Source organism: Onychostoma macrolepis, chromosome 16, assembly GCF_012432095.1.
Source record: "Onychostoma macrolepis isolate SWU-2019 chromosome 16, ASM1243209v1, whole genome shotgun sequence".
NCBI lineage: Eukaryota > Metazoa > Chordata > Actinopteri > Cypriniformes > Cyprinidae > Onychostoma > Onychostoma macrolepis.
Window position 1 is genome coordinate 3,451,187 of NC_081170.1, and position 15,937 is coordinate 3,467,123.

General features: G+C 35.1%; 2 protein-coding genes across 8 annotated transcripts in view; both read left to right on the forward strand.

Annotated features, from left to right (window-relative positions):
• Positions 1-11,384, forward strand: part of si:dkeyp-97a10.3 (putative uncharacterized protein DDB_G0271606) — an 11,923-nt gene extending 539 nt beyond the window's left edge. For 4 of the 7 annotated variants that reach the window (XM_058746187.1, XM_058746186.1, XM_058746185.1 and 1 more), the window contains 9 exons: position 1; positions 239-293; positions 1,299-1,646; positions 2,742-3,008; positions 5,020-5,304; positions 5,632-5,736; positions 5,821-5,882; positions 7,089-8,579; positions 10,618-11,384. The exon at position 1 is cut by the window's left edge. In XM_058746187.1, coding sequence (XP_058602170.1) covers positions 254-293; positions 1,299-1,646; positions 2,742-3,008; positions 5,020-5,304; positions 5,632-5,736; positions 5,821-5,882; positions 7,089-8,579; positions 10,618-10,647 — 2,628 coding nt within the window. In that variant the 5' untranslated portion in view covers position 1; positions 239-253 and the 3' untranslated portion in view covers positions 10,648-11,384. The remainder of the gene's footprint in view (positions 2-238; positions 294-1,298; positions 1,647-2,741; positions 3,009-5,019; positions 5,305-5,631; positions 5,737-5,820; positions 5,883-7,088; positions 8,580-10,617) is intronic. The other 3 variants (XM_058746188.1, XM_058746189.1, XM_058746190.1) reach the window with 3 other exon arrangements.
• Positions 11,385-11,394: 10 nt separating this feature from the next.
• On the forward strand, positions 11,395-15,930 carry LOC131521465 (free fatty acid receptor 3). Its single transcript, XM_058746194.1, has 4 exons — positions 11,395-11,489; positions 11,662-11,759; positions 14,045-15,643; positions 15,865-15,930. Exon 3 carries the CDS (start codon positions 14,059-14,061, stop codon positions 15,040-15,042), a length of 984 nt encoding a protein of 327 aa, XP_058602177.1. The 5' UTR covers positions 11,395-11,489; positions 11,662-11,759; positions 14,045-14,058; the 3' UTR covers positions 15,043-15,643; positions 15,865-15,930.
• Positions 15,931-15,937: the final 7 nt, after the last annotated feature.

Below are 15,937 nucleotides of genomic sequence, written 5' to 3' on the forward strand. Positions count from 1 at the left end.
GGTGAGTATATATAACAGATTAAATTTCTCATTTTAAAACAATCTTTGATTAAAACGAGTGTAGGCTATCGTTGTGCTTGCGCACTGAATTGTACAGTAGCCTGTTGTTAATATGCATCCCCATATGAGACAGTGATTGATCTCTTTTAATTTGTCTCTTATTATTTTAATTTGTCTCTTATTAATTTAATATGTGATAGAATTAAACATCTGGAAACTAATCATTTGTTTTGCTCAGGCCCTCCAGACTGACATGAACATACTTCTGAATCCTGTTGTGGTTTTGTCACTATGTAAGTTTTGCCTCCTCAACCTGTCAATATCGATTGTCAGGTTGTGATTCTGTAGAAGATACACAGGTGAATTTTACAGTCGTATGTCTAAATTAGATAAAAGCAACAATGCTTCATTTGTAGAGCACTTTTGTCACTTTAAATACATTTGAATATGACAAGTTTACCTAAATGAACATTATGTACCTGATAAACGTTTTTAAAAAGCAGTTTTATGTGCATTCAAAATGATAAACATCTTAAACACATTCTCTGAATGTATTATCTGACAGGAAATGTATGAAAAATACATCTTTAAGATGAAAAAGCAAATTATGCACGTGCTATCGGGATACTTTCTTCCTAAATATAAAACATAAGCCTAAACAAATGCAACATGGAATGGATAACATGCAAAAATATATAAATAAATGAACAAATAATAATTTTGATCCGTTAACTAGAGGTATTAGTACAAATTCCATTTTCATATCATTTTTTTTTTTTTAACAAATAATGTGAAAACATTTAAGTTATGAAATGACCAACACCTTATTGTTTTCAAAACACATACCAAAGAATAAAAAAAAAAAAAAACACAGACAGACAGATGCAAGATGTAATTTAAAGGTTAAGTGCGTAGACACATCGAGTTCTGCTTGTTTTACAGCATTCCCCTGTTTTGTTTGAAGTGCTATTTCAGGCTCTTTTATGTGCGTCGTTTGCGTGTCTCTTCATGCTACACCCATTTGAATGCAACATTCATTTCTCTCATTCAGATGCATTCACATTTAAACTTTCTTTCTTTGTGTTTGTATTGTGTGGTTTTAAATGGTGATTCAATTTACTATGTAAGTCAATGAGCAAATATCATGAAGAAAAGATGCAGTATTTGAATAGCATCAAATAGCACTTGCTTTGATAAGTTTTGCTGCTGTTATCTAATGCACATAAAGTTTGAAATATGACGTAACTAAACAAATAACTGAAGCAGCTTTCACTTTGTTTACATGCGACTCTCCATAGGTTTGCCTTTGTTCGTTGTGTGTCTGGATCTCGTTCCAGTTCAGTTCGAGAAGACACCGGTGTTGGTGGCATCAGGGAAAGATGCCGTCTTCACAGTACAGACGGTGTCTGATGTGTCCCTCATCAGATGGACCAATAGTGCAGCGACCACGCTGGCCATATGGGGGAACGGTAGCCCTGTCGTAATATCTGTCCCGCAGTACCAGGGCAGGATCTCTGTCACCGCCACTCAGCTCAAAATCAGCAACAGCCAGCTCCGCGATTCTGGAAACTACAACGTCTCGGTCGAACCCTCGCCTACCACTGGACTCGGTGTGAACACCCGATCGGTGCAGCTCAAGGTGTTTGGTACGATCAAACGATGCTGCATATGTCCACAATGATGCAACAACAGCAAAAAACTGAGGATGGCTTTTGTGTTGCAGGTCAAATAGACGTGCATTGGTTTCTATGCAATTTGCCAAAACCACTAAAGATTTATGTAAAAATAGAAAAGACAGAAACCAATGGGAGAGTCAATTTGAACCAAACATAAAAGTCGTAAAAAAAATTTATGCCAGGGTTATTTTAGTATAATTGAAATACAATTATATGTTTATGATTTTTTATTATTATTATTTTTTAATTTTAGTTGTCATTTATTATTTTTTTAATATGTCTATATTGTTTTCATTGTTTTACATTGTATTATTAGTTTTAGATGTTTCAGTAAACTAAAAAAAATATTTTTAGGTAAACTAAATGAAAATATGAAATGTTTGCCTAATGGCAAATAAAATAACCTTTTTTGAAAGTATTTTATTTCGGTTAAAGTTTATTTTATTTCAAGTAAAAATAGTTTTTGGATTCAGCTTTAGTCTTTGTTAGCTATAATAACCCGGATTTGTTCGGCCTTTCCAAAACACATCTACTGTATGTAGGGCTGGGTATCATCATTTCTATTCATTTATTCTAGGTTGTTAAAGACTTCAAGAAATTGAAAATCTTTATCCACTTTCATAATGGGTGTTTTATTTTCTTTCACCATTTGTTTTATTGTTATTAAATTCTGTGTTGCAGTATGTCTAATTATCTGAATGCATAAAAACAACTTAAGTTTATTCAAATTTATGAAATGTTTTCTTTTTCCTCAGAAATTCTGTGTTCTGTATCTGGTTTTCAAATGAAGGCATAAAACATTAATTTCATTTATCTAAATTATTGAAAATCAAACTTTATTTATTTATTTTGGCAAACAAAGGGGGTTTACTATTCAAATTAAAACATGGAAGAAATGCTGTGTGATCATTCACGACCCTAAATGTAAATTATTCACAAAATGTCAAAAATTGAATAGATTAGCAAGTGTTTCAAGCAGTAAGAAAATCGACAGACCCCAACACAACAAGAGGGTTAATAATGAACATTTTCTTTGCACACCCTGTCTTTGTTTTCCTTCTTCAGATGCAGTGAGCGGAGTGAGTTTGTCTCTGCCGTCTCTGCCGCTGGAAGGTGGGAACGTGTCTCTGAGTTGCAGCTGGTCTGTTGGTTCAGAGGTCAGTGTGGTTTGGGGTAAAGGAGGCGCTGCTCTGTCCTCTGACAGCCACATTACTATCAGTGCTGGATCTCTGCTCATCAAGCAGGCCAGGAGAGATGATGCAGGAGAATACACATGCACCGTCAGCAACGCCGTCAGCGCTCAAACCTCCAAGGCCACCCTCAGCATCTACTGTGAGTCAATAATGCCGAGTCATTGCTGCAGATTTCTCTAATCTGAGTTCTTGTTTTCAAGCTGTTGTTTACATGAACTATATATTAAAATACCTGAATTAAATCATTATTAAAAATCCATTATTCCAGAAGTTTCAAGAACTGAATATTTGTTTGAATAGAAGTTGTTTTTTCACTCACAAATAGCAATTTCTCTGCAAATTCTAGCCAGCAAAATAGTTGGACATAACTAAAAAATTATTTTCTTTCTTTTCATAATAAATAAATCACACCAAAATATTCCCTCATATTCCACTGAAATCCCCTATATGTCAAGGTCAGGCTTATTATAGTAAACTAAAGTTAAAGCATTAAAAAATATGTTCCTTGCATAAAATAAATAACAGAAATAGAAATATAAAAACATGTTCTCTCTCTCTCTCTCTCTCTCTCTCTCTCTATATATATATATATATATATATATATATATATATATTAAACTTTAGACATTAAAAATACATAGACATTATAAAACTCTCTCTCTCTCTCTCTCTATATATATATTAAACTATAGACATTAAAAATATATAGACATTTTAAAATCTCTCTCTCTCTCTCTCTCTCTATATATATATATTAAACTATAGACATTAAAAATATATAGACATATATTCTAAAAAAAAAATACAAAAATACAAAACTAAAAATAAAAACAGCAAATAAAATATTATTAAAATTATAATAATATTGCAATTATACTAAAATAGCAGGTTTTTCATGACTGGAAAATAAAGATAATATAAAAGATTAAGAAATAATTATTAATATATTGTTATTATATAATAATAATAATTATAATATTATTATTAAACAATTTTATTATTATTACGTTTTATTAACTTTATTTTTAGCTGTTTTAGCTTATTGCACTGCTTGCTTTGGCATATTTTAAGTCATTTTAAGTTATTAATAAGCCCCTTTGGAAACATACTGAGTTTAATTTCATTAATTAGACCTCAAGTTTATATTCTTTGCACGTCAGCCTTGTGTGAACATTTCTTGCAGTTTGTCAAATAAGAGCATGTTTTATGACAGCAGCATGCGTTCAGAGACACATGACATGAAAAAAAATGACTAAAGAGCTTGTAATGTTCTGGTTTGCTGGACAAACATAACAATAACATACAAGACATATTTTGGATTAATTTCTGCTCCACTAGTGACTAATTACAATCTGTATGAGGGACAAAACAACACTGGCTCAACCAATAGTCCAGCCAGTAGCAGATGGAGGAAACCAAAGAGTGTTTTTCCAATTCTGTTTGGTAATTTAGTTTTATTGTTTTGAGTGTTTTGTTTTGAACTCAAGTGTTTCACAATGTGAAGCAATTTTTGCACTGTAAATAAAGCATAATTATTTAAATGACTGGATTGTCAAAAATAGACAGTAAGATGGCACCACTTAGAAAACCTCATACCTAAATATCTAAATATTTTACATTTTTGTTTTAATAAATATTTTCATTATTATTATTATTAATAACAATTATTATTATCATTAATAATAATAATATTTTTATTCTTAATATTACTGTTAATAATAATTAATATTTCTGTGAAGCTGCATTAAAACAATATTTATTGTAAAATACGCTATACAAATAAACTTTGCACTGATATCAAACTTATTCATGTATTGTAAATAATCTAATCTTTTGATTGGTGTCCCTAAAATTTCAATTAAAAATAAAATAATGAACCAAAAGGAAGCATTGATCATACCTTGATACAAGATTGAACAGTATGACAAAAAAAATCCCAATAGGCTATTTTATTTTTATTTATTTTTTTGCAAATAATTATAATTATTTGTATTCTATTATAATGATTATAATTAGTTTTATTATATTTTACACTTTTTTTTTTTTCTTTCATTTAATTATTTTTTTTTTTTACAAATTGTTATTATTACTATAATTGCTAAGAAGTTGGTCATACTGATTATTATTTGATAATTTTGTTGGTTCCTCAGATGGTCCAGACGCCCCACAGTTGACTAAGACCTCAAGCGAGTGTGTTGGCGGTGGAGATGCTACGGTCGGGCAGACGGTTCGTCTCACCTGTACGTCTGCCTCTCTACCTCCTGCCTCCTTCTCATGGGAACTTAACGACCAGCCGGTGACCGGCAGCCAATCAGGGAGTGGCGTGCTGAGTCTGCAGATCTTCTCCACCAATCAGAGTGGCCGTTACGTCTGCATCGCACGGAATGACGTCACAGGAGGGACATCAAAGCAGCAGATAGACCTGGCCGTTGTGGGTGAGTTAATGGCTCTCTGTCGCAGTTTGGTGACTGATGCATCTGTCAGTTCATTCTTCGGCCTGAAATTCGTTTTCTTGACCTGAGAGGGAGTAATCAACCACAGGATTGATAAATTCATGTGTCACCTCTCTAGAAGGAGTCATAATTTTCATCCGCCTACCATGATTTCCCTTTGCAGGATACTTTCTTCTGTTTGCTGGCTCCATTATTGATGTTTCTGTGATGTGTTTTTTTCTTTGCCCTTTATGCCCTGGCTCCATTTCTGTCTGCTGATATTAGTAGTGCTTGTTAATCTAATGTAAAATATAAAAATCATGTTTACAGGTACTTGTCTAAGCGGAGGCGCCGTAGCAGGGATTGTTGTTGCCTGTGTTGTTGCACTCATCATAATTATCATTGTAATTATTTTGCTTCTGCGGCAAAGGAATGGTACGTCTCTCCTAAATGCTTGAGTTTATTGTTTTGTTTTATGATGCTAAAAGGTCTGACATGATTATATGCTCATATCTGCAGTTGATCGGAGACTCAGAGATACTGCTGGACTTCAGAAGACAAACCAGAATGAAGGAATGACAGTAAGATGGCGCCACCTTCTATTATTGTATTCTGTGTAATACAGAGTAATGCCTCTTAGGGATGGACAATAAAGCTAAAAAAATCTAAATATTTTTAAATATATATATTTTTTATTTGTATGTAAATATATTTTTTATTTGTATTGATGATGATAATAATAGTAATATTTTTTGTAAAAATAAAAAGATTAATTATTATTATTATTATTATTATTATTATTTTAGTTATCTGTAAAAATAAAAAGGTTGTTGTTTAAAAAAGTATCATTGTTAAAAATAGTAAAACAGTAGTCTAAAAATAAAATGAGAAAAATTAAGCAAATTAAGTTATGTAATGTAGAATAATATCTCTGAAGGCTGGACAATATGGATAAAAAAAACTTTTTTTATTTTTACTACTACTAATAACAAGAACACCAATAATATTAGTTGTTAGTTGTTGTTTAAAAAATATTATTGTTAATATAGTAAAAAAAAAAAGTCTAAAAATAATTTTCTTTTTTTTAAAAGTAATTTAAATTAATTTAAATGAGATTTTATTCATATGTTGTGTAATGTAGAATAATATATCTGAAGGCTGGACAATATGGCAGAAATATAATTTTTTAAAATGTTTACTGCTATTACTAGTACTGATAATAATTAGAAGTAAATTAAATTTGTATTCAAATGTTGTTTGGAAAAATATATCATGTGCATTTATATAATATATCGAATGTATATTAATTGCAATAATAATAATAACATTTTTATACATTGAATATATTCAAATATTTTTTCAGGACTATTTTACTGTTTTCAGTACTATTTCATCTTCTTTTGAATGAACCAATATATCAATACAAAGTAATAATTAGCAACATTTGCTTACAATAAACAATGGCACACAGAGATAACATGAACATTTTTACAGATGACGTAAACGAATCATCAAGTTCTGAATTGATTCATTAAAATGGACAGTTTCTGAACTCATTCACGTCAGTGAATACTTACTGTAAGATGCTATTAAAACATCTTTATATTGACACTTTCATACTCGCTTTTTGCAAGAAAAGAATTACAAAACCAGTCTAATCGCTTTTAGAAAATGCAATAGCCACATAAAAGCACCTTGCAATCATTGCAAAGTACATGATGATGCCCAGCCTTAACATCTCTTTCAGTTTACAATAATACATCTTTTCACATATTTCCTCTCTGCAGATTGCAAACAGAGCTTTTGTCAATGGAAACCACCCTGATCCCACATTACACAACTCACACCCACAAAACTTCTCCGCCATTCCCAGTAACAACAATGGGAACATCAACACAATGTCACAAAACATGCTCAGCAACTCCAACCCACACCATCATAATGCCCATTTGAACACTGATGTATTCCAACACAACTTCAGCATGGTCCCAGACAATGGGCATCAAAACAATTCATATCCAAACAATGACCCTCAGAGATCGTTCCCACAGCCTGTCCAACACAATCCCAATATTCTCATACAGACGGGCAATTCCCAGCCTGGTGCGCTTGCGCCTATAGTTCATGTAAACCTCAACACCTTGCCACGTAATCACCAGTTTAATAATTCACAACCTCAAATGGTGCATGTCAACTTGAACACATACCCTCCAGAAACAAATCAAATGGTCCATAGAGAAAGTCAACATACTAATGCCAACCATCAAAATTACTCTCAGAATGGCTTGCTGAACTCTGACCCTTTGAGTTTGAGTAATCAGACACAAACAATGCTCAATAATGCTTCAACAAATGGTTCTCGCCAACACACTGGCCTCATTCAAACTGGATTCTCTCACCCTACCAATCAAACCAATGCAAACCGAAGAGAAGAGCGAACTCAACGTTCAATCCCCATTCAGACCAACAACCAGTTCAATGACTCCAGAACGCACCTCCAACAGGAGCCTTGGGACCGTTTGCGGGGAACGCCAGCATATCCCAACCCCGACGTCTATAGTACAGACAACAGTGGATCTTCAGATTGGACACAACGAGATGCACGGAGGGATCATTTTGCTCAGAGATCCCAGGAAACTGAACCTTTGGGAAGGTTGACCCAAGCTGCTCCTTCTCCCCAAAGAAGAGACCTCCAGAGACCAACTGTGCTCAATCACTCTCAAATGCACCCAAATGTGCAAAGACAGAACTTAAGCACACAACCGCAAGTCCAATCTCAAATCCAGACCACAATACCTCAAACCCAAACCTCTCAGGGTCAGAATCCAATCCCCATTGGTCTACCAAGAGGAACGACCATACCTCAAACACAAACTGGCACCAGATCAAATCTGACCATGCCTCAGCCATCCGGTCCTCTTACTGACGCTGCACTACGCCAACACACCACCCAGACCGATAACCCTTTCGCCAACCGGATCCAGCAGACTCAAGCTGCCTTGCAGAACCCTGGACCTTCTCAACCCGTCCAGCAGCTCAACAAAATGGGCCAGAGGCCTCCTACTCCACCTCTGGTGCTGCGGCCGGACGAGTTCCAGAAACTTCCACGTGAACGCATGAAGCAGCCGCAAACCATCCAGCCTGTGAACGTGCAACGTAGACATAGATCTCCTAACGTGCACAGGCAGACTCGAGCGTTGCACACAAGCCCTCAGCGAATGCCGGGAGCGCATCCCATGCATGCAACCATGCATGCACACCCGACCCATATGCGCCAGGTACGTAACCTAACACTACTTTTAAATGAGTGAAATGCATCCTTCACAACAGATTTTGTGGCTGATGAAATTTCAACTTCATTTTTTAAGTTCTACAACTTTCAACTAGACAAGATTTTTTAAATGAGTTGAAATGTATTGTGCAGCCAATTTGATTGGATTTAAAAATTGAAAAGAGTAGTTCACCTAAAAATGAAAATTTGATGAAAATGTCCTCATCCTCAGGCTATCCAAAGTAAATGAGTTTGTTTCTTCATGATTTGGAGAAACTTAGCATTATATCACTTGCTCACCTGTGGATCCTCTGCAGTGAATGGGTGCCGTCAGAATGAGAGTCCAAACAGCTGATAAAAACATCACAATAATCCACGAGTAATCCACACCACTCCAGTCCATCAATTAACATATTGAAAAGTGAAAAGCTGCGTGTTTGTAAGAAACAAATCCATCAAGATGTTTTAACTTCAAACTGTTGCTCCGGGCCAAAATATTTGTCCATAATAACGCTTCCTCCTGACAAAAAGTTAATTCCCTGTTGTCTCACACATCAGAATCCACCAACATATTTGTTTAGAGCTGTTTTGAACTGTTTTGGCTTGTAAACGGTGCTTAATCTGTCCAAATTTCTCTCCTGATTCAGACCAGACCACTTTTTCACTGGAGAAAGCAATATTACGGATAGAGGACTCGTATTTTTGCAGGAAGCAATGGTTTGAAGTAAAAAAAACTCTTAATGATAAATTTGTTTCTTAAAAAACAAAGCTTTTGGCTTCACAAGATGTTAACTGATGGACGGGAGTAGTTGAATTGGGTGGAAATGTTTTATAATGCAATATTTATATCCATGGTTTAGTGACGCTTTGTTCCAAAACCCAGTGAGCCGCCTCCTTAGTCAGTAGTTTAAGACGTCAAATCCAAGATGTTCACATAGAATTCAATATAGCTGGCCTGAAATGGTTCCTCTATGGTATTACTGTGAAAACACCCTTTAGCCTTTATATTTAAGAGTCTATATTTATGCTTATTAGAATACCGCATTCAGCTCAGCAGCAGGCTAATGTAAAATTAACACACGTTATTTATGTTTCAACATTTCCAAATCAGTCAATATGCAAATATGTTAAGGCTCTTTCATATCTTGCATCAAGACTTTAGCGCTCTGTTTTGACTTCCATGTGACACGCACTGCAGACAGCATCACAGAAAAGCAGTTTCTAGGTATGAAAATGGGCAATGTATTTGGTAAAAAATGCATACAGTATTTGAACCTATAGAAGAGAATCCGTGGTGATTGTTTTGTTTCATTGTAGAAAGAAAAAATACAGTTCACAAAGTTTTATTGTCTCTGGATGCTCTTGATGTTTTAAATTAAGTCAATTGATAACATTAGTTAATGCATTAGCTGCCAATTTATGTTAAAAATAGATAATTGTTTGTTCATATTAGTGCATTAACTAATGTTACCAGATACAGCTTTTGATTTTTAAACACGTGTTAATGAGTGTTGACTAAGATAACAGTAAGATTGGTGAAAGCTGTATGATGTACAATAAATGAGACCTTATTGTAAATTGTTACTAAATTATTTTCCATTCAGACTTTCAGTTTGACTTGACTCTCAAAATTACAAGATACATGGAAAATGCCAAACAAGCAGTAAAGGATATGAAAGTGTTAAAAATATATGAATAAATGTAGAAGTAATATTTATTTAAAAAACTGGAAATAAGGTAAATATAAATGCACAGGATGCATTCAAGACCTCTTAAAGTTTGACAGCTAAAATAATTGAGTTCGTTTTATTCTGAATGATTAACTTGAATGCAGAATTGGATTTGTCATTGCAAATTGTCTGATAATCACCGGCTTTCAAAATCATGAAAAAAATGTCAGCGAATGGGGTTGAAGGCCAACCCTGTAGCAGATGCCGAGTTCAGTTCATTGGGCAACGCTGACTCGAGTAATGTGAAAGGGCCTTTAGACATGATTTATATCAAATGAAGCATTTTGTTCTTTCTTTTCTCCTCCTCCTCTCCAGCAGGTCCACAGAGGCAGACCGAGACGTTGAGAAAATGCAGCGCTCGTCTGGCTCGACACCATTTGCACTGCAAAAAACTTTCATACAAAGCACAATGTCTCTCTGGTGGAAAGAAACAAGCGCTCAGCCGTTCCTCCTGGCCTCGGCTTATTGTGCCGTACAAATCTTTGTATTTTGTCGGAGAGACGGCATTATTGATAAAAAGACTGATCTTTTTGTTTCTCCTGCACTGCTGTCACGTAGGCATGTGAAAGCCGCGGCTGTTGAACAGGACACAGTGTGAATTTCATCCGTCGGAACAATGCTGCTCAGGGATTTTTCTTGCGCTCAAGTGTCTGAAAATAAAACACAATGCAGTGTTTTTCCACAGACAGGAAGACTTGAACAAAATCCAAATGAATTAGGATGGCTGGCAGAGCTGAACTACTAAATGATAAATAATGGACTGCTGCTGTTTGTCCTCTCACAACTATTTATTCAGCTTTCTGCTCACAGATGCTTCTTGTAGCGCCGCTCAATTAGTGCGATCCGCTACGGTGCTTTTGTGGATGGATTGCGCATTTGAGTATGAAGGAGACCCACCTAACGGACGTGTAATTAATTAAGCTCTTTAATTTTTATGTTAATGATGTGGAAAATGCTAATGAGTTTAAGTGAAATAGGTTGTTGACAGGCCTAGCAAAAAATATGATGAAAAGCAAATGTTTGGTCAGATGGTTTATGTCATGTACTTTGAGGTTTTTACAAATAAATTCTCCCAATTTGCATCGCTTTGTTCTTCATTACATCTTTAATACAAGATTTCTCAAAGTTAGACACAGAAATCAGTTTGCAGATGAAGTAATGGAGCACTACTGAATTCTCAAGAAGAGGTTCGTAGAAGAAACTTCCCTCTTTGACTTGATTGCAAGAACAGATTAAATTAATATCAGTATTTATACACATGCATCATACAAAAAAAGTGTTTCTTGCTGTTCGGAAAATAAATTTGCTTCCTTCGGTATATGAACAATGTCTTGCTTCTTTCCTGTTTTGTCATCGTAGGTGCAGCAAGTGTCAAAGTGACATAATGAGAAAACGCTTTAAAGACAGGAGCATCAGATTATCACTTCTGAATCGGTGGTGTGGACTGATTTATTAAGGTATACAATATTTTGCTACTACAACTTTAGTTTTTTTTTAGATTGTTTTTTTAGATTGTGATGATTTCTTTGAATTCAGTTTTGCTCAGAAAATGTTCTCTGATCTATAGGCAACAGAGAAAACATTTAAATATATATATAATTATATATTCCTAACATCAAATGTATAAATATGGGTTCCGCATACGAGATAATATGCATTTTAATATTTACAGAAAAAAGAAACTAAGCATAAAATGCTTAAATTATTTCGAGGGGTATTTTTCATTGCTTGTAAGATTGAAACATTTCTTTATTTAAATGTATTTGTACATTTACATATCTAATAATGAAATTGTTCTGAAACATAGATGTTGCTAGTTAACACTGCATGCATGCATATATATAATATATCTAATTCTCTCATACATTTCTTTCAGTTTTAAGAAGTGTTATTTTTTTTTCCTCACATTATCACTTGTAACCTACATGTTGGTATTTCCCTTTAACTAGTTTCACATCTCACATTCATACATACACACACAATATGTATGTATAGGTGCTGCTAAATTTGCATTCTAGAAAATTTGTTTTGAGTATTAATATTTTTTAGTAGCTTGTCGTAATTGTAAGTACTCTATCAAAAGGATGACTCAGTTGTTGCATAGATATTCCAAATACCCTAACGGCCTGAAAAAAGTATAACCTAATCATGCATTCTGATCTCTGTATGTGTGTTGCGGAATCATTTTTTTTCTCAGTAATAACACCTGATCCTGTGACAAGTTTCTTCATGCTCTTCATCCTGAGATGCAATACTATATATTTAGAATTTATCTGAGCCTATTCTAGACATACTGCATTCTTTATTATTCCAAGGATACGGTAGATGCATATTTAACACAGTTGTTTGGTTTAGTCAGTCCCATCTGTATTGAACCGTTTTTATTGCCATTAGTAAGTGACCTACTTAAAGCTCCATTGTGTGGTCAAGATACTGGATTAGATACCAGTGTCTGTAGAGGAACAATTACATTGAGAATAATTCCTTGTCAAACAATATTTCACTGATGCTAAAGACCATAAAACCATTGCTTGCCAGTTTTTAGTATTGAGATGATTATCAGCTTCCTGTTGTGTATAAATGGTGTTTTTTTTTTGTTTGTTTTTTCAAGGGTTGACAGAACTTCAACATGCATCAGTTAAACACACTATCTAAATGTAACCATGAGACACTTTGAATTCTGTAGTATTGCATGTATTGCTCTTGCTTGAGAGCCATCAGATATTGACTGCATTTAGCTCAGATGAGTAGCATATCTTTACCAAACATTTGTTTGTAAGGTTTGCAATGTGTATTTTGTTTACCACCACTACATTTAATATAACCAGACCTGGCAGATATCAGTGCAAAATGATCAGAAATGCCTATGAAACATATCAAAATGTCAAAATAGTGAACCGTGTCAATAAATCATCGACATGTCAAGAATACTCTGAAATCAGTTAACACGTCGAAGCCCATAGGAAAAAAGGTCATGGTAATTATTACATAAAATGTTTAAATTGACCTACTAAGTTATATATTGAAATTATGATATTCTAAGTATTAATTATTATATCATGACTAATTACATTATATCAAACATTTTGACTGTCATAATTATGACTCACAAAATTTCAGCTTTTCGTCTCATGACTTTTGTCATACTTATGACTTAATCTCATAATTGTGACCTGTGTCAATTTCGACATAATCTCATAATTGAGGTTGTCATGATGCTTTATCTCAGTTATGACTTCTGTAATTATTAGTTTATCACCGTTCACCTTTTATCTCATAATTGACTTTGTCATAAGACTTTTATCTCAAAATTAAGACTTGGTATGTCATCATTTTATCTTTTTCTTCTCATAATTTTGACTTTTTTCATAATTGACTTACTGTAGGATGTCATCGTTTTGACATATCATAATTATGAGAACGTATTTGTATTTCAGAATTTCACCTTTTTATCTCATAGTTGACTTTTTCTATGAAATTTTTGACTTTATATCTCATAATCAAATTTTTCAATTCTTACAATTGACTTCATATGTCAAAAGATTTTATCTCATAATTATGACTTAGTATTTTTCCAACATAATTTACTTTTTTTCATACTTATGACATTTTATCTCATAATTTTTATCTCATCTTATCTCATAGATTATTATTATTGTTTTAATCCTATGTTATCTCATATTTAACAAAGCATGATTTTTTCATTGACATTAAAACACTTGCATTTTCCCATTGTTTCTAGTGCATCTAGTGACGATGGCGTGGACGGTGTCTCTGAGTAACCTGGTGTTAGCAGTCTACGGATTCACACTGATCACAGGCCTTCCCGCCAACGTCTTGGCTTTCTACACCTTCTTGCAGAAGGTCCGCCAGCGCTCCACCCCGATGGACGTGCTTTTACTCAGTTTAACCATCTCTGACCTGATCTTCCTCTTTTTCCTGCCGTTTCGCATGGTGGAGGCGGCCAACATGAAATGGACGCTGCCTTACTTCCTCTGTCCGCTGTCGGGATTCATCTTCTACTCGGTCATCGCCAACAGCGTCCTTCACCTGACGGCCATCAGCGTGGAGCGCTACCTGGGTGTGGCTTTCCCCATTAAATACAAGCTTAAACGCAATCCCAGAAGTGCCGTGATAGCCAGCGTCATATTCTGGGTGGTTTCAATGGCGCACTGCAGTATCGTCTACATCATGCAATACGACAACTATTTCAACCCCAACATCACTGATCCATCCAAACATAACACCTGTTATGAAGAATTCACTGATGAACAACTCAAGATCCTCCTGCCTTTTCGACTGGAGCTTTCTGTTGTCTTCTTCTTCATCCCTTTCCTCATCTGCTGCTTCTGCTACATCCAATGCATCCGCACACTTTCCCGACTATCCAACGTCAACGCCAAGAAGCGGTATAGAGCCATCGGGATGGCGTTGGGCACGCTTCTGGTCTTCGTTATCTGTTTCTTGCCCTTCAACATGTCACAAGTGGAGGGATTCGTAAGGGGCTACAGCTCTGAATGGAGACAACCTGCTTTACTCACCAGCACGTTGAATGCATGTCTCGACCCTTTCGTATTCTACTTCTCTTCTTCCGCACTCAGAGAGACTTTCAGGAAGATGTTGCAGGGGCTGGCGAGGCGTTTGCTCCTTCCTTGCTGCCGCTTGGCTCACTGCTGCCCTTTATTCAACCGTGGGAAACCAGACGAGCGAACGCAGAGCTCTGATGACAGCATCCGCTAACATTTCAAGCCAGTCTCTGCACCGATTAATCTGCCTGCCGTCATCAATGCATATCATTCAGTCCAAAGCCAATTAATATAATTCTGATGCACCACCATGACCCAATGCTTTATGGACAGACAGAAGAAGAGCAGCATAGAAATGATTCCAGAATAAAAATCAAGCATGGTTGCATGACAATTTTACCTAAATCTTTGCAGCAGCCGTTTCGTTTACAATGAAATGAAGAGCTTGAGTGAGCAAATTACAGTGCAAAAAGCAATTGTATCTGAACTGTACATCTAACATTTGAACTAAAACGCAGCATTCACTAACAGCAATGCTATAAATATAATCAAACCAGCGACTTTGTAAAATAAATTTTCTTTGCTACTAGTATTTTAATAAAAGAAACTCAAACAAATTATGCATCTACACTTTATTCCTCCGTCCTGAACTACTCACCCATTATGCATGAATGCGGTTTATTTTCTACACAGCACTTAATATGCTCTGCTTGTTTTTAACCTGCCATCTTTTTAGATAGACCAACACAAACCTGTTCCGGTGATGTCACTTCCTTTTCCTGGTACAACTTTTGGTGGTACAGGATGGTTTTTGAGTCAGTTATTTTATCAGTTCTGTTTTAAATTGCTAATAATTAATCTAATTTATCACATATAATTTGAATACTTGGTGTCACTGTAGCAGATTTTGAACCGTTGCATCTTGTTTCCTAACTCGGTTATCAGAATTTATGATCTCTCTGTCTGTTATTACACTTGAATGTCACGGTTTTGTTATTCACCTAGCAACTACACTGTGTCTGTGTTTACTTTTTAGTGCAGGTGGGAGGATGGTTGAACTGCATGTGGTGCAGTTGCATTTACTGCTCAAACGATTGGCTCATACAGGT

Excerpts from the sequence above, each read along its gene's own strand:
- LOC131521465 (XM_058746194.1), top strand. The coding sequence starts at position 14,059 with ATGGCGTGGACGGTGTCTCTGAGTAACCTGGTGTTAGCAGTCTACGGA.